General features: G+C 44.6%; 3 protein-coding genes across 4 annotated transcripts in view; 2 read left to right on the top strand and 1 right to left on the bottom strand.

Annotated features, from left to right (window-relative positions):
* Window positions 1-10,106, top strand: part of nrg3b (neuregulin 3b) — a 90,999-nt gene extending 80,893 nt beyond the window's left edge. The window contains exons 7-10 of the mRNA XM_037278801.1: window positions 761-881; window positions 4,393-4,487; window positions 7,709-7,891; window positions 9,191-10,106. Of these exons, the coding sequence (XP_037134696.1) occupies window positions 761-881; window positions 4,393-4,487; window positions 7,709-7,891; window positions 9,191-9,719 (928 nt within the window). The 3' untranslated portion in view covers window positions 9,720-10,106. The remainder of the gene's footprint in view (window positions 1-760; window positions 882-4,392; window positions 4,488-7,708; window positions 7,892-9,190) is intronic.
* A 6,610-nt stretch (window positions 10,107-16,716) lies between these two features.
* Window positions 16,717-22,586, top strand: cep55l (centrosomal protein 55 like). 2 transcript variants are annotated; one of them, XM_037278862.1, is made up of 11 exons: window positions 16,717-16,823; window positions 17,217-17,469; window positions 17,587-17,694; window positions 17,798-17,953; window positions 18,951-18,992; window positions 19,057-19,344; window positions 19,415-19,608; window positions 19,723-19,846; window positions 19,939-20,010; window positions 20,730-20,855; window positions 20,969-22,586. In XM_037278862.1, the coding sequence occupies exons 2-11, from the start codon at window positions 17,281-17,283 to the stop codon at window positions 21,170-21,172; spliced, it is 1,503 nt and encodes a 500-aa protein (XP_037134757.1). In that variant the 5' UTR covers window positions 16,717-16,823; window positions 17,217-17,280; the 3' UTR covers window positions 21,173-22,586. The 2 variants fall into 2 exon arrangements, with proteins under 2 accessions (XP_037134757.1, XP_037134758.1); XM_037278863.1 differs by having other exon boundaries at window positions 16,727-16,823; window positions 17,260-17,469.
* rbp4 (retinol binding protein 4, plasma) lies at window positions 22,162-24,158 on the bottom strand. Its single transcript, XM_037279020.1, has 6 exons — window positions 24,004-24,158; window positions 23,761-23,869; window positions 23,555-23,691; window positions 23,376-23,482; window positions 22,808-23,020; window positions 22,162-22,719 (listed from the first exon to the last, which is right to left on the bottom strand). The coding sequence occupies exons 1-6, from the start codon at window positions 24,141-24,143 to the stop codon at window positions 22,697-22,699; spliced, it is 729 nt and encodes a 242-aa protein (XP_037134915.1). The 5' UTR covers window positions 24,144-24,158; the 3' UTR covers window positions 22,162-22,696.
* Window positions 24,159-24,582: the final 424 nt, after the last annotated feature.

Here is a 24,582-nt window from a genome sequence, read left to right as displayed (position 1 = left end):
TACAAAACGGTTAATGAGGGCGGTATAATGGTGGGAAATTTTTAATCTTTTCACTGGAGGGAATTGATTGGAAATGAAAAGATTTTGTGAATGGCTGCTGAATCAGCCTGCCAACCTCAATTACTCACATGCAGAGAAGCAGAAAGGAAAAGGAATGCAGACAAAGAGAATTAAGAGCGGTCTGTAAGGGGGAAGGAGTTAATGCCGCTTATAAATTGTCTTAATTGAATGTGTCTTGATAAATAAGAATCGGGTTGGCTTTGCTGTACTGCGGCGCTCTGGCGGGCTCCGCCACAAATGGCTCGGCGTGACCCAGCACGCGGCCCGAATCAATTTGCTCGGCTTCGGTTTCGGTTGAAAATCTAATCCCTACATATCCTGATGATTATTTTCGTTGAAAAGTTTTAAAACTTTGTGTGAAACAATACCGTCTTGTTTCCATGCCTTTTAGTCAGAAAGTAATTAGTATGCAGCGCTGCGGAGAGTTTAGCAGCCCCCCCATGTTTTTTAAGATGAACTATTAATGGCAAATTAACATTTCATTCCAAAGTTTTAGGAATCTGTTAATATTTAATTTGATCAAAGTTGAATCCAAAGGGAAGGGAAGTGCAATTCAGACGTTTTCTTCATACGATTCAAATAAAAATAAAATACTATTTGTTGCTTTGGTTGATTTTTATTTCAATGAGAATGGCGAAGACACGGTAACATCCTATTCTATTCTAATATGGCTTTTTGCTTCCATTTTTTTGACTTGCAGGAGACACCGACAAAAACTCCAGGCTCATTTCTCCGAAAGTCGCAGCTTGCGGGACTGCGGTATCAACGCCTCGGGTCTGATGTCTAAATCTGCCTTCAGAACACAGTACACGCTCCACAAGGCAAGTTCAAGACTCTTTAGAGCTCTATGGTATCAATTTCGAAAGAAATATTGCTTGCTGGAAACTACCATTCTTGCATAAATGGCATTTAGCTGGTGCCTTCATTTGAATAATGTATCTCTTGCTTGTAAATGCTAAAAACCATAATGCACACTAAGACAAGAACATTTGTACAAGAAGTGACTCTTGCGAGGATGAAAGTAGATGAAGATACGGGATTTAATTATTAATGCCAGGAAGAACACGACACCGGGACATTTCAAGCCGATCCTCGTGACCTTCCTTTTTTTGTTTTTTACCCCTCATATTATCCATATAGCCTGAACCTCAAAACATAATAATAAAAATAAACAAATAAATGAATAAATAAATAAAATCTCTAGTCTACTGACCGTGGCTTTTATTGCCGGTCCTGCATGTGCTACCTTATTTCTCTCATGTAATGGCAATGTGCAAAATACATTAGTGAGTCTAAATACAGGGCTTGTTGTTTGCGCGAGGAATGGCCGCTTCTTCTATTTAATCAGCACTCTTGCTCATATTTGAAATGGCTGAAAAGGCTGCAGGGAGGTTTCGGCAGGCCGAAACATTCATCTGCTTTTAATAAGCAATAAAGTCGCTGGAGAACCCGTAGTATTTTCGAGTTCAATGCAGGTTTGTTGCATCTCTTTTGCGTAAGTACCTCGCAGAGTGGAGCTCTTACAGAGGCTCTTCAATAATTTAGCAATGTCTACCTCTGAAACAAACACCCCCGAAAGTGAGCCCCACCCACAGAAACTTACTTTGCAGACTCTTAAAAGCCTTTTTTTTTTTTTTTTTTTTTGACTGTCATCTAAAATGACAGTTGACAGCTGAGAAGTGTTAAAATGTTCAACGTACATCTTGGCAGGGTACAATTTCTCCTTCTCAAAACAATTTCGGAAACCACTGTCCGCAAAGTTTGACACCAAAACCAATCCCGGCACTTTAAAGCCCTTTTTTTCTCCACATTACTTTAAGACCTCGTAGGATGCCAAGGAGAACAGGATGACACAAACATAAAAACAGAGCGGTGTGAGGGAAGCTTAAGTTAGTTCAATGGCCTTAAGCACCCGGGAGAAGGAATGATCTGCAGAGTCCGAGGTAAGATTAGCCAGCCACCGCACCGTGGCTTGCAGCCATCTTGGAAACGCCTGCTGTTGCTGTTATTTTTTTTGAACATAATCTCAAAACATTGTTTCTCTGCAGCGCATATTGTCCCTGTACATGTGCCGGAATAGGCCGTTGAATTGCACAGCCGAGGGGGGTCAAATATGAAATGATTTGTTCAAAGGATGGCAAATGAAAGTGGAAGGGAAATTTCACACACTAAGCAGCCTTTGTTGCCGCTGAGAATGGAGGGAGGGAGATGAGCGCAAATTCATATCTGTTGGAATGAGATTGCCGAGCTGATGTCAAAATGATGTGCCACCGACAGGTGTCGAATGAGGTCACCAAGGAAATTAAACTCCCATCAGCATAATGTTAATGTGGTGCTGACTAATGGACTGGCAAAAAAAACAGAGGTCGGAAGAACCCGGGAGACTTTTCGATGGCGAGTACCACATGGTGTTCCGCAGGGCTGCGTTCTGGAACCTCTAAAATATGTCACCTATAGTTCGAAATCAGGGTCCTGGGTTGGATCTCTGATTTCTATTGGCCCGGTCTTCAAGTGTCTCATTAAAAGGTGTTCCACAGGGAACATCTAAAACCTTTTCTGAAGGCTTTAGAGAGGCTACCGAATCTAATTGGCGTCTTGTTTTGTAAGTGACAGCGACAGGCTTGTATCTCCATAATTAATGACATGGCAGCATCGTGCAGCTTGACAGGTCATGCCGCCAACAGTTTATGCAAATCTGCATGCAGGTGCGCCATTACGCAACAACGCCGAGATACCAGGCAGTGCCAAAAAGTGTGTAGCTGTGCGCAGTTCTTAATTATCCTACTGCTGTTTATTTAAGAATCCAAACAGGGCCCATAAAGAAGGCTAGGATTAATGTAAGGCTGAATGCAGAGGTTTTCTATAGCTTTTTATTGGGCTCCTGTGTCCTCCTGTGTAAAAGAGTCGTAAAACACGGCCACAAACAAACAGGCAAGTTAGCAAAGTGGTTACACCTTGCAACGTCTTCCTTTTTGTTCGTCGCTCTGAGTCCGAACGGAGCCTCGCGGTTTGACTCTTCGACTCGAGTCAGCGGTGATGGAGCGGTCGGGTCGGGCTCTCTTCCCTCTCCGTGTCTGTTTCCCGATGCGATTGACTGGTGACCAATCCGGCGTGGAGACTGCCATTCTCCAGCATTCAGCTGGGATCAGCTCCAGTTCACCCGTGACCCTGAACAGGATAAGCGCGAGAAAATGCACGGATGGGTGCTCCCCTTGTCGTCCCCCTGACAAGTTAACGGAATTTGGAGACGCCACCTACTTCTGACTAGGGCTGAACAATTTGGAAAGCTTTTTCTTCCCGCCATTGCAGGTCCAAAATGTTTATTTATTTTATTTTATTTATTTACATTTTTAAATCAAATCCTTAATATTCCCATTGCAGGTCAAAATTTATTTTATTTATTTATTTAAATGTATAATATGAAAACCAAAACATTGACGTCGAGGGACATGCTGATAACGCTATCGACATCCAAGAACAATAAAAGGTCAAAGCAGGAATAACAAAATGATCTCCTGATTTTCACCGGGGTGCTCCTGCGGGTGTTTCCCCGGGATTGTTGACAGAGAACGTTGCTCATTGTGATAAGACCAACAGAGAGCGGGACGGGGGGGTAGCCATTAACGTAATCTTACGTGGGATTAATTGTTGTCTGCGAGGGCCAGTGTGCTGCTCCGTGCACAAAGCGTCCCCTTCTAATCTGAGCTTTTAAATGTAAAGCGTAATTAAAGACAGCGCCCGAGCATAGGGGAATACGAGCGAGAGCGCTGACGGGGGACGTAAACCTTAGGGAGTGCGCTGATACTGGGCTCTCGTCCCACATTATGTATTTACCCCCGAGCTCTTTCACTGCGCCGTCTTACATCACTTGCAGCATGTTTTTATGTGGACCGCTGCTAAAAATGGAGCTGTATGAATATAATCGGCATTGAGAGATAATTGGATTTTTAGTGCTCCGGGGCTCCCTCTACAGTTCATAAGTGTAATTGAATTCCTAAGCCACGAAATCTACTTTGGTGATTTTGAACTCGTCTAGACGTCAAAGATATTAACTGGCGGTGAATGAGGTATTGACGAGATGATTCTTGTCGTTTTTGATCCTGTATTCTTCTCGAAAATGAAAATAGGGTAGCTCACTTGAAATAAGCTTGACGCAAAAGGTGTCACGAATCTTCGAGATTGCCGAGCACGACAAGGACACGACAGTATTGTCATTGCGGCGAGGCGAGGCGGCGGTTGGTCACGATGATTTAGCAGCTGTTCCTCTGAAGGTCATCTCAGACGTTAACCCCGGTCACAATCCACACGCTCACGTCATGTGTCTCTTTGCAGGCCTGCGGCACCCACGACGGCGCTGCCGACCCTGGAGCGTCCACGGCCTCGCCGCGAGTTCTCGTCAGGGCGCGGTGCAAAGGAAAACGCTTCAGGTGAAAACGGCGGCGCATCGCTCACGCGAGGAAAGCAATCAAGCCGCAATATGTTGCTGACCTTTCGACACAAAAGCCATGATGTGTGCAATTGTGACGGATGCCGCACTGTGTGCTGGGTAATTTTCACGTGAAATGGATCCCGCTTTGTCTTTGTCGAGTGGATGCGGCTTTCAAGGTTCCGTTTTTTTTTTTTTTTCATTTTAGAGCTTTGCCAGTCCTCGCCCTGCTTCATCCGAGAAAATATTGAGCAAAATGCCTCATCTTGGCTGTGAGTGATCTCGGAGGTGCTTGTGCTTTGTAAACATAGCTAGCGGGACAAGGGGGAGTGTGATGCGGCTGGCGCGTGCAACAATAACCTCCTCGTCTGGGAAGTCAACGGAAAAGTGTTTGTGTTTTTATTTTACCTCTTTTTTGCCTCTGCCAAACGTCTGCCAACTCACTCTGGCGCGTAATAACATTCATGTCAGGCAAGCGACGCAACTCGCTCGTCGTCCCGCAGGCGGGCAGGCGCCGCTCGCTCGCTCGTACTCACTGCTGGCAAATCACCAGAAATGAGTGACGGTAAATGTCTGCTTCCCGCTTGATGTATGGCTCTTGTCCTAATTATGGGCAGCGCCGCAAAGACGGCCGTAAATCTGCCACGTAATGGGATGCAAATAAGACAAGACGGTGCATAAAACGCCGCGCGTTTATTTAAAGTCGGTGTGATGAGTGCAGCTTTGGGCGTGATAGAGCAAGGACACGCAGGATGTGGCGGCTGATTGCGGACCAACGGCTGACAGGCAACAAATTCCTGGGGGGGGGGGGGGCTCCACCGCGCCACGCAGGTGTTTCAACCGGGGCAACGGACAGTCAATCATTTGTTTCCGCTTGTCGGAGTCGGACGAGGCGGAGTCGAATTAGACTCTGATGGATGATTTGGAGATGTTTTCGGCTATTGACCCGAGAAAGTGCGGCGCACTGTGAGCCATCCCGGATAAAAAGGCTCATAAAAAGCTGTCAGGATGACCCAAAGCGTACCTACTCCATACTAAGCATCCCAGCCGGTTTCTTTTTGCTCACGCTTTAGAGCGCCTCGTTGTCGGCCACGAGTGCATGAGAGAAAGCGATGTAAAAATATATAGCAAATAAAATTTGAAAATCATATATAAAAATAAAAGTGTGTGAATGGGGGATTTGTGCTGGCGCGATGGCTTTAGAGCGCCTCGTTGTCGGCCACGAGTGCATGAGAGAAAGCGATGTAAAAATATATAGCAAATAAAATTTGAAAATCATATATAAAAATAAAAGTGTGTGAATGGGGGATTTGTGCTGGCGCGATGGCTTTAGAGCGCCTCGTTGTCGGCCACGAGTGCATGCACGCCATGGAGAGAAAGCTATATACGTTTTCTTTTTAAAACCCGACGTGACAGCGAGCTTGAAGATGGGGCTTTGTGATAGTGTGGTCGCTTTAGAACGTGTTGCTCCCTCCACGCTAGATCCATCCATAATTGTAATATAGCAGCACCGCTGTTGCAGTGTTATTCCAAATAAAGCTTTCCAGCCAATTGACGTCTCCCCGATCCGCCGTAGACAAAATGCCCGCAGGCGCTATTTGTGGATACTCGCATTCATTTTCCAGCAGAATTGCTCCTGTGTATGAAATTGAAAGAAAAAAGGCGCCGCGTAGTTACTGAGGTAATAAACAAAGGAAAGGAACAAAACAAGTCTTCTTTTACGGGAGCAGGTGTACAAGAGCAACAATCGGGCTCATCTCTTTTGTTCCTCGGACTCGTATCCCGGCAGATCAATGAGCGCCTCGATCAATCGTTTCATAAGAGTGATGCGCGGCGAATAAAAGCACTTCGCCGGCTCCCGAGCGACTCGCCTCGCAAAGTTTGACGCACGTAACGTTTTTGCCAATCGATGTGTAATGATGGCGCCGCTCGTCAGTTGATGGCGTGTCGGCCGGCCGCTTTGAACATTTGAATGTCATAATTGAATTATGAAGAACTCGTGAGGGCTTAATCAATGAAGTGAAAGTAGAAATATATTTATTGGCAACTTCGCGCTTGGCTCGGGTTCAGTTCAATAAAATACGTAAAACGAGTGATCCGTTGGCGTAGGATTAATTGGGCTTGCGAGCGGGTCACATCAGGATGCTTGTTTTGGAATCTAGCCTTTGCTTTTTTTTTTATGATCTCGACTTCCTGAGATGTCGGCAACAATAACAAGAGTGATAAAACACAATCCACAATCAAAAATGGCTGAACAGCTGCAGCTGAGGTCGATTTTTATTTTATTCTATTTTTATTAGGCTTCAAAACTGCGGGAAATGTGCTCGCACAGACGAGCTCCAAACCTTTGCGCATCGACTTCAATATCCTCGTCGCCAAATATCAAGCTGAGCGAACGACGGCGAGAAGAACGTGTTAACACGCTGCTACCGCCGTTCAACAAAAACAAAGCAGCTCTTGATGAATCGAGAGTTTTGGTCCCAGGGGGCATCTTGTTTTAGGTAAACCTGGCATCTGTTTCATGCAAAATAAAAAAACAATCGTGAGGAAAACGATGTCATTGTCAAACAACTCGGTTGAACCATGATATTTTTGGAATGCACAATTTAAATCTGTGTTTGATTGACATCTCATCAGCCATGCCTTCCCTCTTGGATTGGTTGTTTTTCTTCGGACACTGTGATTTCTTCAATTATAGCTTTTAAGATTGACCACCAATGACAGATTTTTTTTTTATGTGTCGTGAAAGTCTATTTTCTCCCTTCACTTGACAGAAATGCTTCACACTTTTTTTTTCTTTTGTTCTTCTTCTGACCTTCTTCTTTGACTTTTCCCGCGGTGCCATCGGCGGCATGCCCGCCGTGTTGATTTATGGCCGCCCGAACACCTGCAAAGCCACGGACGGCACTTTTATGAGCCTCCCTCAGCTTTCCTCCCTTCTTTCTCCTCGCTCCTCGGGCACCACTGCATGAAAATGCGAAAAAAAGTAGAACTGATGAATGACATCTGTTTCCCATAATTATCATATCCCTGCCACGTTTTTAACGAACATTGTAAATTCCTCCCGCTTCCGTTTGGGCGTTTAGCCGAAAGGTCAATCCAAACAAGGATGAGATAAAGATTTTACAAGGGATTATTGAATCGGTACGGCCGCGCAGCTTATTACGTTAAATCCCCGAAATTCATCCACCCACGCCGACGTTTCCTCTTCTGTGCTTCCAGGAGCAGTTCCCTCTCGCTCAGCCCGGCGCTACGACGCAAGGAGACCAATCATTTCAGGACGCCGCCCATTTCTAGAGGAAAGATGAAGCTGCGGTCCAATCTGGCGGACGCCTCGCGAACGTCTTCTCACATCTACAAGCACCTGCGGGAGGAGCGCCCCGGCCACTCTGAGTCCTTCAGGAGGTACACTTGGCCTTCTCAAGGAGTATTTCCCAAACTTCAGCTAAACCACCACGTAAAAAAAAAAAACTCAGAAGATGCCAGTGAGAAAAACCTGACACCCTTGACTCGAGCTGCTTGTCGGGCCGTCACTCCGAAAGCTAGTTCGTTTGCTGTCAGACTGTGCAACTTGATCATTAAAGCGAGCGGCGGCGTCCCCGGCGACGCTCCTATTAGCGAGGCGCCTCTGATTGAACATCACGGCAACTTCCCAAACTCTTTATATGACCTATTTTTTTTTTCCCCTTCAACAAAGCTTGTCAAAACCGAGCAGTCCCAGCATCGGCGTATCCCCAATTGAGGTCAGGGCTTTTGTCTCCATTTTGAAAGGGAATGAGTGTGAAATGTGCTCTCATCAGTCACTCAACAGACACTCGCCGTCATGTTCTGCTGTACTTCTGATGCCATTTCCACAAATACTCCAGAGATTCAGCCTTACTTTTTTCACCGCTTCAAATTTCATGGACCAGACCCCCCCCCCTCTCTCCCAAAAAAAAAAGTACTTTATTAATTTAAGGCCGATGAGTAGATATGTCTACTCACGGAAAAGCAAATGAGCCACGAGCGATTGAAGCTAACTAGTCAGTTGAACACATTTCAATCCAATTAGCCATCGATGCAGTTCCAGATGTCCCTCTAGCAGGTTCAAGTGACCTATTTCTGGACTGAGCAGCAATACAACACCAAGCTTCAGAGCAGACACCCCCCACCCCTCCCCAACTCCTCACCCCACTCCTCCCTTCTTCGCAGTTGCCATGGATACGCCGTCTCATCTCTGGATAGGAGTAGTGGGAGGTAAAGTGAGGGGAGATTGTGACGATAGTGCAGCAAAAGAGGAGGATAAAAATGAGGGGGGGGGGTGTAAAAACAGGGTTGAGCAGAAAGTCGGGAAGTGCCCCTGCACATTTTCCCATTTGGAGACAACAAATCCCCCGCTGAGTCTTGTCACTTTTATTATCCAGCATCAAAACATATTTACCCGTCACAGATAAGGCCAACTGAAGGCAACTTTTGCAACCGGGTTTATTTTTAGATGTGTTTTGCTTTTGCCGGATTTACCTCCAGCTTGCATTTCCCCCTTCTAATACCGAGGGGAGCCGAGACGTAATTCAATTAGATCGACTACAAACAAGAATGAAGACGGCGGGCGGATGGGAGGGGGGGGTGCAGAATTTTGACGTACTTTCCACGTGAAATATGTGTAAAGGTCGCCATGGCAATGACTTTCTCTCTATTTCCCGTTTCATTCTCTCCCGCCTCAAGGTGTGATGCCAGCAGGGGAAAGGTCGGCGCCCTGCTCGGCGGGACATCTCACTTTGCCGGGAGAAGGGGATGGACCGAGGTGCCTTGCACTCGTCTGGATAAAGGATGCTGCTTCCCTCCGTCCTCGCCGCGCGCCCGTTCCGTTCCCATCATCCCCTCGCTGCAGGCGAGCGACCTTGAGGGAAAGCGTTTGGATACGCAGAACCCAGGGGGGTGTCTGGTCGCCGCCGCCGGCCCTTCCTCTCCGAGCGCCGTGCCCATTAGTGTTCGCCCTCAGACGCCCTCCGTTGTAACGACCGCACGACTCGATCCCCAAAACCTTTCGAGTCATTCCGCGAAGACTTTGGCGACTCGCGTGGACCGCAGGGGTGCCGTTGAAGTCGAGACTGGACAAAGTAGCCGCTCTTCTGCCAGAGAGCAAACAGGCACTGGAATCCGTGGTTTCAAGATGGCGGGCCAAGGTTACGCCGCCATGGAGAACTCAAACGGTCCCTCGGCCATCTGCAGAGGAATGGGAAATTTGAGTTGATTGGATTAACTTTGCAAAGTTTCAGAAGAAGTCGGAGCCGATACCTTCGGGACCATCTGTGCGGCCGCCGATATCGGAGGCCCTTCGATGAACCGCAAAGGACGAAGGACCCCAAAAAATATATATATTGACCCAAACAAGCACACATTGTGGATAAACTCATAACAGGACAACAAACTGCGAGTGGGAGCTCAAGTGGAAAAGAAAAGAAAACTATTTAAAGGGAGCTTCTACCTAGAAACCAAAATAGTGTGTCTCTATGTTGTTTCTCTATTGTAAAGAAATGAAATGAAACAGTATATGTCATCTTATATATGTCACATAGACGTATATATATTTGACATGCAATTGTGACAAAATAAAGACCAAGATAATAGTGTTCATTAAGACCTTGGTCATCTCGAGTCCTCTTTGACGATGTCCTCGGACGGCGCGGAACCAACCAAACCTCCTCGTTCTGAACCCGCAAACACAAAATGAATGGGCGAAATTACATTTAAAAATTCTGAGAAGATGCCAAAAGAAGAAACAATAGACTCCAATTCTTCTCACATGAAACAGCAGGTTCAACAAACCGGGTGGCTGTCGACTTCCCTTCATATCAGTGTCCGGCGCTCGACGTGAGCGGAATGCTAATGTAGTTGGGGACGGCGTGGTTCCCCTCCCTCGCCAGATGGTCTGAAGACTTGCCGCAAGACTCGTGATGTCTGTAAACGCCCCTCCTTTCCGACCCGGTCTTGGTGACAAATGAAGTGCCAAAAGCATGAGTGACAGTGACAAGGCTCTCCCGCAAGACGCGTTGACCCCGTGACTGCTATGATTGCCGAGCATTGCTGGGTCAAGACCCGCCCCTCGCTGTCCTCCGGGGGACGCCAAGCGAGACAGATTCCATCACGACCTCACGCGGGCTCTTTTCGTCTCGGCTATAATCTGACATTTCCTATGCGCGAGCTGTCACACTTTGATAGTCGTCAGAGTTCAAAAACAGGGCGAGTGTGTTCAGATGGAGCAAAATTTGGGTCTTGTCTGATCCCGCTGATTTAAGTATGTTTACTGGTTTGGGAAAAGTGCCACAGATGTTTGGTTTGTCCCAGGAGTTATGCAAAGTCAACAATTTTCACGGGATGTCACTCGAGGCAACTAAAAGCTTAACGATAAATAATGTAGCTCTTTTGCTTACGGCTTTTAGCTTGTGGCTTTCCTGTCTCGCTAAGCAGAAATGCAGTTAATTAGGTGAGTCAGTTATAATTGAATTGCACTAGGGAAGAAGGCGGAATACATAAATCAACAATAGCCCCCCTGCGGAGTACCTCAGGGATCCCTTGTTGGTCCCGTTCTGTTTTTCCTTTTCAACGGTTGATGTTTAACTGACGGAAACAACAATCCAGAAAGTAATGCTGCATAAGGAAAATCAATCCGGAATATTTTATTCATAGTCAGTACCTTGAGCGACCTATTTAATTGGAGTTATTTCATTTAAATTTTAGATGATATGTGCATGAATTATAATATCGACATGTATTCTTTCATCCGCGTGAGAACATTCCAATTAGCATTTCAAAGCTCAGCTATATTTCACACAGCACGATAGCCTTCGATTAGTGTTTGATTGGATTGGATTTGATTATTTAAAAAATGTGTGCTTTTGCAGTGATTTAACATTGGACACGACTAAAAGCCCGGGATGCAATGAAAGCACTCAGTAGTTAGATGACCTTTTATTGTTTTGGCTTTGCTTGTGTGCACTGGAAGCCTTCACGCAGTCGTAAAAGAACGCTTTCAATCAATTCTCTCCTCTCCGGACAGATCAATAGACTTGTTGGCATATTAGTGAAGACAAATGGATGGCTTTCAGTGTAAAAGGTGGTCAAGTAAGTCTCCACAGAGCAACACGAGTGGCTTAGAAGAACCTCGGTCATGTTACACGCATGATGGAAGGTGTCCTGCGCTTTAGGATACTTGGACGTTTACGTGGCAGCTGCTACCCTGGTAAATAAAAGAAGACCTCCAAACTGACCCGAGCTCTCATAACACCTGAGGTGTTGTCTCTTTAAATCGTAGTCCGACACGTCAGTGTCAAAGGGAATCAGTCGGTTCGGCGGAGGGGCTCAGGTGAGCTTACCAAAAAAATGATTTGTTTATTCTTCAAGTCAAACGATATGGCAGTCACATCATCCTTTTAGTGACAGATATTTAAATGCAAAAGATGGACCCGAACACATGAAGCTTAGCTTTGTAAACATGAGCTATTTTGAGTTCCAAACGGCAGCCTCGCCAATTTATTCTATTTTCATCCCACCTTGTTTCCGCATGAAGCCAAACGTCCTTGTCACTTTTATGCGGCGGGTCTCGGGACGTTAATATTCCTGCTTGGGTACCCCCCTTAGGCAGGGGCGATGTGTTTTTAATGACATTGTCTGCTCCCCGTCAAGTGCGCTTCACCTGTGGAGAAATAGATATTCCTTGAAGCTATTTTGAAATGCAGTGAAAGTCAATAAAGGATCGTGTGAAGATGCCCACCCAATTTTTTAATTTTTAATGGACAAATAAATACTTTAGTTGGTAAATAACAGGTCACCCCCTCCCCTTGTGTTTTTTTTATTTTTACAGTGTTTGCAATGAATATTGCCTTCATGCGCTGTGTAACCCAAGTCCCATTTTATGAGCTCATCTTTTGGCATGGCTGGCTCCACAAAGGTTTCAGGTACGATAGTGTTTGCTGGAACGCCACGTTTTCCCCAGGGACTAATTTTCTTCTTTAAAAGCCTCCAAGAGAGCTGAGATAAATCAAAAGCGTTTGCTATAAACGGTCAATTCCATCTTTGTTGCGCCGAGATCAAATCCCGGTGGCGGAATTGGATGTCAGGTTTATTGCGCGAAAGATTCAAATAAAGTTTAGCGTTTTTCAACTCCGAGCTGTGACAACCCCTCTGGATGAGGTGCCGCACGGAGGCTTCATACGCATTTATGACTATTTTCAAAGCTCTTAGGATCACTCAAGTGTAATAACAGTGAAAGTCGGTTTTGTGCTTACTGCCGTTTGCGCGGCGTAAATATGAATGTGGTGTTTCATCACACTTGACATGTGGCTTCTTTCCAATATAATTTGGAGGGGGGGGGGGAATGATTGAATATTATTAAAGGTACAAAAGTGGTCACCAAACGGATACAATTTTAATTTATAGTACCGGTGTAACTTGTAATATCTCTAAAATGATGATAGCATGCTACTTTGGTGCCTGTCGCTGTCCATGGTGCTACCCAGCTAAGCGAATGAGGGCTAGCTTATGTGCTACTTTGCCGCTGTCCGTGGTGCTAGCCAGCTAAGCGAATGAGGGCTAGCTTATGTGCTACTTTGCCGCTGTCCGTGGTGCTAGCCAGCTAAGTGAATGAGGGCTAGCTTATGTGCTATTTTAAATCATTTAAAATCTCTGTGAATACTTTTTGGATTAAAATAAGCAGTGAAAATGTTTAGAGCCCAAAAAGTCAAGTTTCTCTCTTGACCGGCTTTTCTTACACATGGTAGATTTTAGGCCATTTAAACCGTGAGAGAACTTTTAAAGCAGCCGATTAGAGACTTGTAAGATAATTGTGCTGTTAAAAGCAAAGTCGCAAGCAGCGACGCAGCAGAATGATTTGAGCGAGCGATTAAATCTCACTTCTCGGGAGGCGTGTATAACGCCCCGGCTGGTGACATTTCTACACGGAACGATCAATTCAGCTGTGTAATGAGGGGAGATTTCCTAGCAAGCGTTGCGGTTTGGGGAATAAACAGGTGGAAAGTGTTTCCGCTTTATGGAAAAGAAACAATACCAATGTAATGTGATGATTATTGTTCAGAAGTTTTTTTATTTTGGGGCACGCTGGAACAGATTGAGTCATTTCCATTCATTTCATGTTTTGAGTTTCAAGCAGAGTCACGGAATGAAGTCAAAGTACCACTGAATAACATGAATGTTTTAACCTATGTGTTGTTCAGTGTATGCTTTTTGTTTTTTTTCATTTAAATATAATTGACCAGGTGGTGGCGCTATAAGTTGAACATTTAAACATGTTTCGCATCTGTGAAGATTTTAACTGCAGTCAGAGCAAGTGAAACTGCCATTGAGCAAACTTTGCGGGCCTTAATGGTTTTGTACTTTTTTATAATAAGATAACATCAGTGCTGTAAACCTAACCACGCCGCTTTCTCCTTTATAACCCACCCCCGCTTTAAAAGTTGACGATTTGCCATCGTAAACATTTAATGATGTGCAAAGTGTGTCAGCAAAGCACATAGGAGGACCAATCAGAAAGACGGTCTCATTATTGTGCCGCATAATCAAGGCCACATCTTTCCTCTTTGTCGTCAATAAACAAATGAGTAGTCGCTGTCACAGAAGCTTCCATTTTCCTCCACGTTCTTTCATGCCACAACAAAGAACACAAAAATAGATAATTCCAACTGCCAATTTTGAAGCAATGGAGTATAAACAGTAGGTTCATGTTTGCTCCATTTGGAATTATGGTAAAAAAAAAAATGTATTTTGATATCAGAGTGGCAGTGACCTTTGAATGGGGAGTCTAAGTGGAAGTTTGTGCCAGATGTAATGAAATCCCCTCTCAGCTGCTCCTGAGATATTGCTTTCATAAGGGGAATGGGCCCAGCCGCCAGCTATGACCGTCGCCGGTACCGAGTCATAAAAAGTAAAGATCCGATTTGGTTGCTCGGTCATGCAGAGAAGACTGCGTCAGTGATTTACTGCCGCAAAGTGTCGCTCGCTCTTTGTGTCTGAGGACGGCACGTAATCATCTGCAACATTTGGATCCGTGGCAAAAATCAATCTGAAACGTGTCAGAGGTTGACAAGGTTATTATTGTGTTAAGACTTTTGTTTTACTACGGCCGCCTAGTACCTGCTGAGACGCTACATAAAGTGCGCTTCATTTGCTGCACTGAAGGTTAGCAAATAAAAAATTTGCGTGTAAACATGTTTCGCGGGTGGATGAAGTGCTGTCTATATTGTTTTGTTCCATTCGAGATCAAGATACAAGGAGGCGGTACGGCGAGGTTTGGAATATAACCGCAAATGAGTTATTACGATTAGCCACGATTGCAAAAGATGGCGACTATTTTTGTTTTTATTCCAAATATTGGCCACTCCTTTGTCACAGTTTGGGAATCTTTGGGAGTCATTTTTTTAAGGACATGACCCCATCGCCAAGCCGCCAGACTAAAAATTGCTAGTGGGCGTCCAAAGGTCAACCATAATGGGAACAAGGCCAAGCGGTGGAGCCGTTTTCGGCGATCATGCTGATACAACTCACCATGAGATTAATCCACCAGCCAAGACAACCCCCCCCCACCCCACACACACACACATTAGCCGCCAGCTTTCGTTAGGAGGCTCAATTTCTGCCAAGTTAGTGAATCACCAAGAAACAGATGGTGAAAATAAAAAAATAAAAAAAATCCCCAGAATGTGATCCCGTCTCGTTGGTTTCTAGTCACTTTTCCAGGTTGCCTTCTAAATTCAGAGCGGTGACGTGTGACGTGTCGTGCTGTTGTGTCGCTGCTGTACTTTTAATCAGCTCTATGTGAAAGGGAACCGTTTTCACCATTTGACATTTGATAGGGGCTAACTTATTTTTAAAACACTATCACATTTACATTACACCTTCATTAATGCTGCTAACTATGGCAAAATTGCCTTGTTCAAAAACAAAATACTGCAAAGCAACACAGCCAAACAAAGCGTGCATCAATAAATCAAGAGTTTTTTGTGTGTTCAATTCCACAGCCCGCAGTGGGTGAAATAAGGTGAATCATTTGATGTGGAAAAACAAAATCTATTGTGTCTTTTGGAGTGTAGCTTTGAAAACCAAGGCGATGCCATGAAATCTGAATCCCAGAACAGTGAAGCGCAAAAGAGGAAATATACTGAAATTGAAAGTAAAAATTCTCTGAACCAGAAAGACTCTTTTCCACCTCAGAGAAGTGAGCCGGCTCTGTTGATATATATTCTGCCTTTATCCTGCTCAGGCTGGCTTTTTGTTTTACTATAAACTCCACTGAAACAATGCATCCCTCACAGGTGGATAATGATGATTTGTTCGACAGATATGCCTTCTTCCATGCGCTATAATGAATATTGTGGATGCAACTTATTCTTGCCTTAATGAGGCCGCAAACCTGCCGCTGCCTTGTGTTTTCCTCAGGCTGCTGTTTCAGTGGGGGTTAAAAAAAAATCTTTACATTGGAATTGCTCTGCATCCCCCAAGTGCCAACATCACCCCACTTGCATGCATTATTTTAGCCTTTTTACGAACATTCATGATTTACTTCCCTTTCCACTGGGATGCAAAAGTCAGCTTTTGCAATTTTAAGTTCAAGCATTATTGGAATGCGTTGCACAGACTGTTTCCTCCCACAAATTCATCAAAAATAGACGATCCAAATTAAAGGGAGAAAAATTGTGTTGTTCTCCTCCCTTGCAGTGTCCTGCAATCTATTGCAGCTGCTACAAGGCTGATAATGTTTCGGTTTCTGTTTACAGCAAGGTTATTGTTTTTATTCATCACAGAAAAAAACTTATCTCGTTAGTATAATTGACAAATACAAGCTATTTGAAAAGCCCGAGTTAATTTTATATTGCATTTGATTTAATTATATTTTGTTCCCGTTTGAATTTTGCATTTCATTATGAGAAAAGCAATAATTGTCATTTCATACGCTACAATAATAATGATAATTTAAAAAAAGGCAGGAAATAGTCCCTAACGTGTGCGCGCTTCATTAGATGTAACCGTCAGTCCGGTGATGTTGATTCACAACAGTGTTTGACATTATTAGAACTAATTTAGACGTAAATGTTACATTTTGAGAACAAATCACATTATTCTACAAACGTTTCCAAATGTTTAAAATGCAATATGGTCATATGAAATGCAGAACCGATGTTTTCTTCATCGGCAGCACCGGGCGGCGTCATTTTGAATAACAAAACAAGCGCACCCTACCGTCTTTGCGGAAGTGGCGTTACGGCGCTCTGATTCAAACTACAGGAAGTGCAAGTCGTTTGAGGAAGTGCCAAACAAAGATACCAACGAACTCTTCCACTCGTCCGTGAGTTTATTTGTGTGTTATTTTTTTCCCAATGAAGGCAGTGATTGCTATATTATTATTTTTTAGGTGCAAAGCGAGCGTTTTATTTCTATTACATTACAAATGAAACGTTAGGGTGTCGTCTAATGCCAGGTGTCTCTCCGCCTCATCAGGGCGTCCCACCAATGCTTAGTTTTGGCTAACGTGTTTATTTGGCTTTTGAAAGAAATAAAATAGCAATACAGCACTTGCTGGATGTTTAATGACCAAATGAGTGAGTGAGAAGATGCTTTAAATTAATTTTTACAAGCTAAAGACATTTTTAAAAATGTAGTGTTGTCTTAAATATATCTGCTAGCTTAATTACTGTCAAAACAGAGCCTTTGTAATATTAATAGTCTGCTTTAAATTCAGTCAGAGTGTGTGAAGACTGAACAAACCACATATCCTCTCATAGTTGTCCAATTCCTGAGCCACCATGACATCAAAGGGGGCAAAGGACAGCTTTGTCGCCAAACTGGGCTTCAAATCCAGCAGCTCTGCTTCCAAAACCGAGGCAGAGATAGAGCGAGTCAAGAAGGAGAACGCGCATCTCAGGAGGAAGATTGACGAGTTGGCCAAGCGACACATCAAGTCGCCTGACGCGGACAAAAGCAAGCTGTTGGAAGTGAGGACCGGACGTGTGGGGGACGGGACGTCTGAGCAATCAGCAAGTTTCACTCAGTGGTCTGCTATGATTGACTGCTTCAATCTCCCTTGTGTGCTGCGCGTTGCTGTCTTGCAGAGGATTGTTTCGCTGGAGACCCTTCGCGAGAGGAACAATCAACAGTTGCTCGTCAAGGAACAAGAGTTGGAAACTGTGAGGCAGCAGCTGGCAGCGAAAGGGGGAGAGGCATGACTTTTTATTTCTTGTAAAATGTCACTATGCATGCCTTTTTGTCTAATTGTAGCCCAATACAATAGATCTTTGATGGCTTCTGTGAAATGTGCTGTAGGTGGTGGCGGCGCTGCAGTCCCAGCTGGATGAGCGACGCAAAGATGTCGAGCAGAGGGACCTACACGTGCAGACTCTGTCTCAGGAAACGGAGAACCTGAAGAACAAGCTGGCCACGGTTTCCGCCCGCTGTCAATCTCTGGAGACGCAAGCGGCGGTATGTTGATCATTCAACAACATTAAGAATCCTTTTTGGGGTTATCTGACTGTTTTTTTTCCCCCCTAATGGTATTTTTCAGTTAATTACTTGAAAATTAGTTTAGATTAGAACAAATTCAATTTTGATGACTAATCAGGCAGTGGTTCAGCCAGCGGAGAATTGATATCTTAATTATGCTCACTGGTTCTAAAAAAAAAAATAAAATTTGAACTGTCGGTTTATTTATTCCTCCATGCGGGTGAATATTCATGAAAGACTGCTAAATCACCCAAGACATTTTTAATACCCTTACATACTGTAAATACCTGCTAACAATTGTTGTTAGCATAGTTGCAGTATGTAAATAAACTGCATTGTTTTCTATGTAATAGTGGCCAATGATTATTTATTCTTTGTCAGACTGAATAACAATAAGTTTTAGGAAAAATAGTAGTTCATAATTTGACAGTTAGTACAGAAAACGAACTTGTAGTATATTTGTCAATAGAATTGAGGATTATTGTCAACAGCACTTATAGCTCTGACCACTAGGTGGGACTGTTTGCCCTGTTCAGCCTTGCAATTATGTGTGTCAAAACATCAACATTGCCGCAGCCCAGCGGGAAGCCACACCAAAACCCCTTTCGTGTCTATGCTTTGTTGTGTTCTGTTTGATTTTTATTTATTTTTTTGTCTGGCTATAAATAGGCAAAAAGTTTGTGCTTTCTTGACTGATTTAAACAGCACAACACCGCCTTCGGAGAAAAACTTAATTAAAAAAATAAATAAAAGTAAAGAGACAAACATTTTCAAACTTAACAAAAAGTAGAAAAAAGCATGATTGCAAATGCGGACCACATTTAATATAGTAAGCCACTGTATGTCCATTTCAAACATTAACAGTGCCGTAATATAAACAAAAAATAGTCCATTTAAATTGTGTTGCACATAAAAGGGAAATAGACATGGTACCTCAATAAATATTATTTATCTTTTGTTTTCTTTGTGGTTTCAGAATGGACAGGCCTCCTCCTTGGTACAGGATCAGCTGCGAGATGTGAGTACCCCCAAATTGGTGACGAGTGATGTGCTCCAAAGTACAACCCTCGTGTCTCCGCCAGGCCCTGGAGAAAAACCAACAGTGGCTGGTGTACGACCAGCAGCGGGAGGTCTTCGTCCAGTCGGTCCTCGCTCGCACGCACGAGCTGGAGCAACAGCTGAGCCAGGCCAAGCAGCAGGACTCGACTTCTACTGGTGCCACGCCGGAGGCTATTTCCGAATGCTCGGAAAAGGAAGCGCAACTCAAGAGCCGCTACGAGCAGTCCTTATTGGCCTCGCAGAAACAACTGGACCAGCAGAAAGATGAGCTGGCCAGAACCCAGCAGGAGCTGCTCACGCAGAAGGAGCAGGTGCACATTGTTGTTGTGTTTTTTTTAATATGTGCAGCTCATCCTAACAACTTCTGGCGGGGCCACACAGGGCGTCAAAAATCACGCCGAGCTGCAGCGTCAGACCGAGCGCCTTGCCCAGCTGGAGGAGGAGATGAGCACGCTGCAGCGGCGCTACGACCACAAATGTGATGAGCTGTCGTCCCTGCAGAGGAAATACAAAGAGAGGGCCAAAGAGCTTGAGGACACCAGGCTGCAGATGCAGACGGAGCGGCTCAGCAGCAGGTAGAAGCAAAACTCAAAGACGTTTTTCAGTGTATGCTACAGAGCGCCTTTTCGTAACGCCATCAGAGATTGTGACATCATCAAAGTGTACGGTGTATTTGTTGTTCCACGCAGGTCTGCTGTTTCTGAGGAGAGACAGCTGTCCTCGGTGCGCGCGGACAGGATGAGAGCCGAAATGGAGAGCCTGGACCTCAGACTGGAGGAGGAGCGGAAGAGATCTGCCGAACTTCTGCTCCAAGTAATTTAATAAGCGAGCCATTTGAGGCTCACAAATCGGCACAATATTAAAAAAAAAAAATTGCGCTGAAACAAAAAATCTCAACTTGACAGGTCAACCTGCTGCAAAAGTCTCTGCTGAGCCAAAATGAGGAGCAGAGGAGGATAGCGGCGCTGGAGCAGCAGGTAACACTGCAACAGACCAAGACACTTATGAAGGCACACTATTGGTTCCTATTTAGTCGGCCATGTTTGGCCATCACAATTCACCCTAAAAATAACAAATATGATAAAAAAAAGATGCAAAATATCAGATAAAATAAACACACAAAGATATTTTTGAGTGCAATTCTGAGTTGTTAAAAATGATCAAATACGAATTATAGTAAAATAATAACTGTACATAATTGAGGAGAATTTTTAATAAAAGACGATATTTGTTAAACGACTTGACAGTACTAAATCATATCATGAAAAAAAGAGAAAAATAATAATGAGCTGTCCTTGGTTCCATCTTGTTGTAAACAATCCACACGTGACAAAGAAAGCGTGACTTGCAAGTTTCTTTTTTTTTTTTTCTTGGGTAGCAGTTGCGGCCACATCCCGCAGCCTCACCAAAAAAAAAAAATAACATTTTGTTTTATGGTACAACTCCAACACAAAACTTTTGGGGGTGAAAGGTCAACGTAACGCTGTTTTCCGGAGTCAAAAGTTTGTCAGTTGACTTCTGTGGATCAGGGACCAGGAAGTGGTTCAGAATTTGTTTCCAAAGAAAATGTGTCCACTTGTCTTTGGAGGAAGCTATCAACACCCAAAAACTGTGGAGGCAACGTCATTTCGGTACATTTCGGTTGGCATTTTGTAGCCGACGGTTACGAAGGCTTTTCATCTGTTCCGCCTCAAAGATCCAGCTCTCCGTCAAAGATTTTGAGAACGAGAAACTGGACCGTCAGAGCGTTCAGCATCAGCTTCACAAAGTCCTCAAGGAGCTCCGCAAGGCCCGCGATCAGATCACCAAACTGGAGTCGGCTGTAAGTATCTTTTCAGACCTTTATCGCCCAAATATGTCATCAAACAGAAATTTGAATACATCTTGACGCATCTTTTCTGGCTGTTGAACGAGACTTCTCCGTTGTCCTTGCAGAAGCAGCCCAACAGCCGTTTCTCGGAGCCCAGCTCTTACGATCGTCTGGACGTGCAGCGCCTCAGTCTGGACGAGCCGCGCTCGCCGTCCAAAGCGGGCGGCCTTCTGGACGAAAGCTTCCTGGAGTGCCCCCGCTGCCGGGCTCACTACCCCACCAGCCGCCACCGGGAGCTTCTGGCTCACATCGACTTCTGCTTGGCCTGACGTGCTGACACCTATGAAGTCAAATCTTTCTCCATACTTGATTTTTATTCAGGGCGGGTTTGGGGAGGTCAAAGCTCTTAGTGACTTGTGCTTGCGTTTTGTCATATTTATTTTTTGGGTGGTTTTCCAGTGAGCTACGTTTTGAAGTTGTAATCATATTTTATTCTTTTTAAACCATCGAGGGATGGAAGCTTTCGAAGCAATGCGCGATCATGCATATCCTTTTGTATCATCATGGAACAAAACATATTTTGGCAAGTATTATTGCAACACCTGCCTGCAGTCGTTTTTAAATAGCTGTGTTGTTCAGCAGGTGCAACACCAGAGTTGAATTTATTTTTTATTTTTTTTTAGAGTGTGAAATTTGAATAGATCATTTTTCTCAAGCAGGCAGGTGGTGACATTGCAGCCTTCTTAGCATTCTGCCGTTTCTATTTTTCATCAGGCTTTTTCAATCTCCGCCTTGACTTTACATGTCTGCCTGCAGCCCCTCGAGACTGCGGTGAGATTGCATTGAGTTAATTCCTTGCGCTAAACTATTTAAGGCAGCAGATTAGTTTGCTCGGACAAGAGAAAGGCGTCTCGGTTTCTGCCCCCTCGGCAATGTGACTTTTTTTAAACTTTATTTTTTCTCATTTTGTTGGGTTTATTACCTGTAATTGTGTTCATTTCTCGTATTGTATAATAATGGTGTAAGGCAACTTGATAAGACCTCTGTGGATTTTCTGATAAAAATACACTCCTTCCAATTATATTTAAACCTTGTGAGTTGGTTGTTTTTCTCTGACCTGTTTCCATAGTGACCCGCTATGATGCTTTGTCCAATTACCGAGTAGCTGGCACCGACTCCGTCGAGTCGAGCCGCTCGCCGCAATGAAAGATTCAAACGCAAACTTTTCAGTCGGGTCCAAAGGCGAAGGCATGAATTTCTTATTCGCACCTTGCAACTTAAATAAATATTTCAGCACAATAAAAAGTGAATGAGCCGACAGTATGAATGATTTATTTCACAAAACTCTATCAAGTACGTCGAATAAAATCATCGTGCCGTAATGATACCAAGCCCGTGACTTAATTTATCCGTGTTAACGAGGTCTATTCGTGCACAAGGAGACCAAAGTATTGCCAGTGATTTTTGAAGCCTTTTTTCTTTTCTTTTTTTCTTCTTGTAAACATGCCAGGTAGACTCCTCCAGAGATGCGCTCCTGCTGAGAGTTCAGCCTCACATCAAACACAAACTGTATATTATTATATATGAAGACATTTTTGTAACATTGGCTTTCTCTTAAGTAGTTCCCGGCTGATGCATATATACGTGATGAGAAGAAGCGACAGAGGGTAATATTTAAAGACTTCTGGGAACATCGGGTTTCAGTAAACGCCGCACTTGTGACATTTTCTGCTTTGTTTTGAAGAAAAAAAAAGGCTGGCTTCTGTTTAAACACTCCACGTCGATGGTGGTGGGGGGGGTGCTCAATCCCTCTCGCGGGTGCTTCAATAAGAAAGTCCCTGAGCGGGAATAGATCAACTGCTGCCGTAGCAGAAGCCTGCAGAGCAAAGACAAGAGAATTCTCAGACACGCTGAATGTTTAAAAGCCACCCCAGAAGAGACGCGCCCAGTCGCAGTCGACTCACCCGTGTGCATGACGCGTCTGTACTTGCCCAGCAGGCACAGCTCCATCTTCTTCTGGGTGACCGCTTGTTGGTCCTGTGTCCTCAAGCCCGTGATGTGTCTGGAGAATATGAAAGAGTAGCTGTCCAGACAAGTGCCGTCCGCATCCAGCAATCTGCAGGAATAGTGGATGGCGTAGTTGTCGTAGTCTGTGTCGATGACCCAGTGGTCGTCATCTGAAAGGCAAAGAACCGGCGTCAGGCTCGGAAGCCAGCGAAATATTTTTCGTGAATGATTAGTCGGTAGCGGTTGAAGTCCATAACCCGCGTCATTGTAGGTAAGTCGCTGGCGGTTAGGATAACCCTGACGTGAGTAGGGGTCGTCGTCAAGGTCCAAAAGTCCCAAAATTGAATCTGATAGTCCGACTGTGAGTGGGTAGACCCGCTTTGATTGGGTCTCCTTATCAGCTTTTTGATTGAATAATCGTTCTGGCATCGGGTTTCACGGAAATGAAATGCTCTTATAAAGTACACATTCAAGTCACGCATTGGCTATTTGGAATGATTTCCTAGTCCAGGTCCCAAGACTTACTTCCAGTCTGCAGGTAGGCTGCCACTCCCCAATACTTCATCCTGAATTTAGCAGGTTGGGCAGTTTCCTCGAAGGAGGCGACCATCTCGGCGCACAGCTCCCAATTGCTAGGATGCCAACAAAGACACGTTGGACGTTGTCGTGGCGACAAAGCTTAAGATATACAAAAGTCAACTCACTTGAGAATGATAACTCTGCCTCTTGCATTGGCGGTCATGGTGCCGTCCTCTGCCACGATAAACTCGGCCTCGATGTTGTCGATGAGGAACAAACCTTCCGGGTCCTTCTTTGCCACGGCGTACCACTTCCCTGCGTACTTTGGGCAAAAGACCAACCTGGACTTAGTCTGGGACACAACTAAGAAAAAATGTTTTTGAAAACTCACCCGGTTCCTGTCGAAATTCTGAACGACCTGAATGTTGGCCACCTGGCAGTCCTGCGCCCAGGCCAGGGTCAGGAAACACAGGCACACCACGTACCACAGCATTCTGGTTCTGTGCGGAGGCCCGAAGAATGGAAGACGATTTAGCTTTGTGACATTTCAGTAATTGCGTCATTTCAAAAGTGCCAATCATTTGCATCCAGGGTCCAGTTAAGACAAGAGCGCAGCGATGTGATCAATACCAACCTTGTTAGCAAAGAGAAGAAGTCAGCTCCCACTGACGGGTCGCGCCGAGGGGCTTTTATACTGTCAGCCGCAGTTGCGTAACAACTCCCGGAGACCTGAACCTCCCCTCGACCCGCCTTCCATTGGACCAGTATTGACATGACGGCTGCACGCCTCAGTTAACTTTTTTGCCAGATGTGTTTTTTGTTCTCATCTTATGAAAACAACCGGCGGCATCGAGCGGGCACGTTTTCAGAACCCTCAATATTGAATCACCTTTGGAGCAGGTTTTAAAAACAATGTGGTTTTGATTTGCTCAGTTGTTCAACACAGACAGATTTAAACGGTTGTATAAGTCCTCTCTCATCTTGCATAAACAATGTTTTGCAATCTCATCTGACTCTTAAATAAGAACAGGGCAAAAAAAAAAAAAAAAAACTGACATCTGCAGCCTGCGTAACCCGAGGGCCCCTTGCCGATTTTCCGTCAAATGAATCGCTGCTGGAAGGCCTCCAAAGGCAAGCGCTACATTTCACAATCATCAGCGTCGGCTCGGGAGGTGATATATACTTTTCATCGGGAGGACGAGCTTATGCAATC

This window comes from Syngnathus acus, chromosome 19 (assembly GCF_901709675.1).
Source record: "Syngnathus acus chromosome 19, fSynAcu1.2, whole genome shotgun sequence".
Classification (NCBI taxonomy): Eukaryota; Metazoa; Chordata; class Actinopteri; order Syngnathiformes; family Syngnathidae; genus Syngnathus; species Syngnathus acus.
The sequence above is the reverse complement of the archived record's forward strand: the minus strand, read 5'-3'. Positions and strand labels throughout refer to the sequence as shown.

Bases quoted from the DNA above. Each gene is read 5' to 3' on its own strand.
- cep55l (XM_037278862.1), top strand. From the start codon at position 17,281: ATGACATCAAAGGGGGCAAAGGACAGCTTTGTCGCCAAACTGGGCTTC. The intron at 17,470-17,586 runs GTGAGGACCGGA...GCTGTCTTGCAG, and splicing joins ACAAAAGCAAGCTGTTGGAA to AGGATTGTTTCGCTGGAGAC. The intron at 19,345-19,414 runs GTGCACATTGTT...GGGGCCACACAG, and splicing joins TGCTCACGCAGAAGGAGCAG to GGCGTCAAAAATCACGCCGA.
- rbp4 (XM_037279020.1), bottom strand. From the start codon at position 24,143: ATGTCAATACTGGTCCAATGGAAGGCGGGTCGAGGGGAGGTTCAGGTC. The intron at 23,483-23,554 runs GTGAGTTGACTT...TTGGCATCCTAG, and splicing joins GGCAGAGTTATCATTCTCAA to CAATTGGGAGCTGTGCGCCG. The intron at 22,720-22,807 runs GTGAGTCGACTG...TTTGCTCTGCAG, and splicing joins CAGACGCGTCATGCACACGG to GCTTCTGCTACGGCAGCAGT.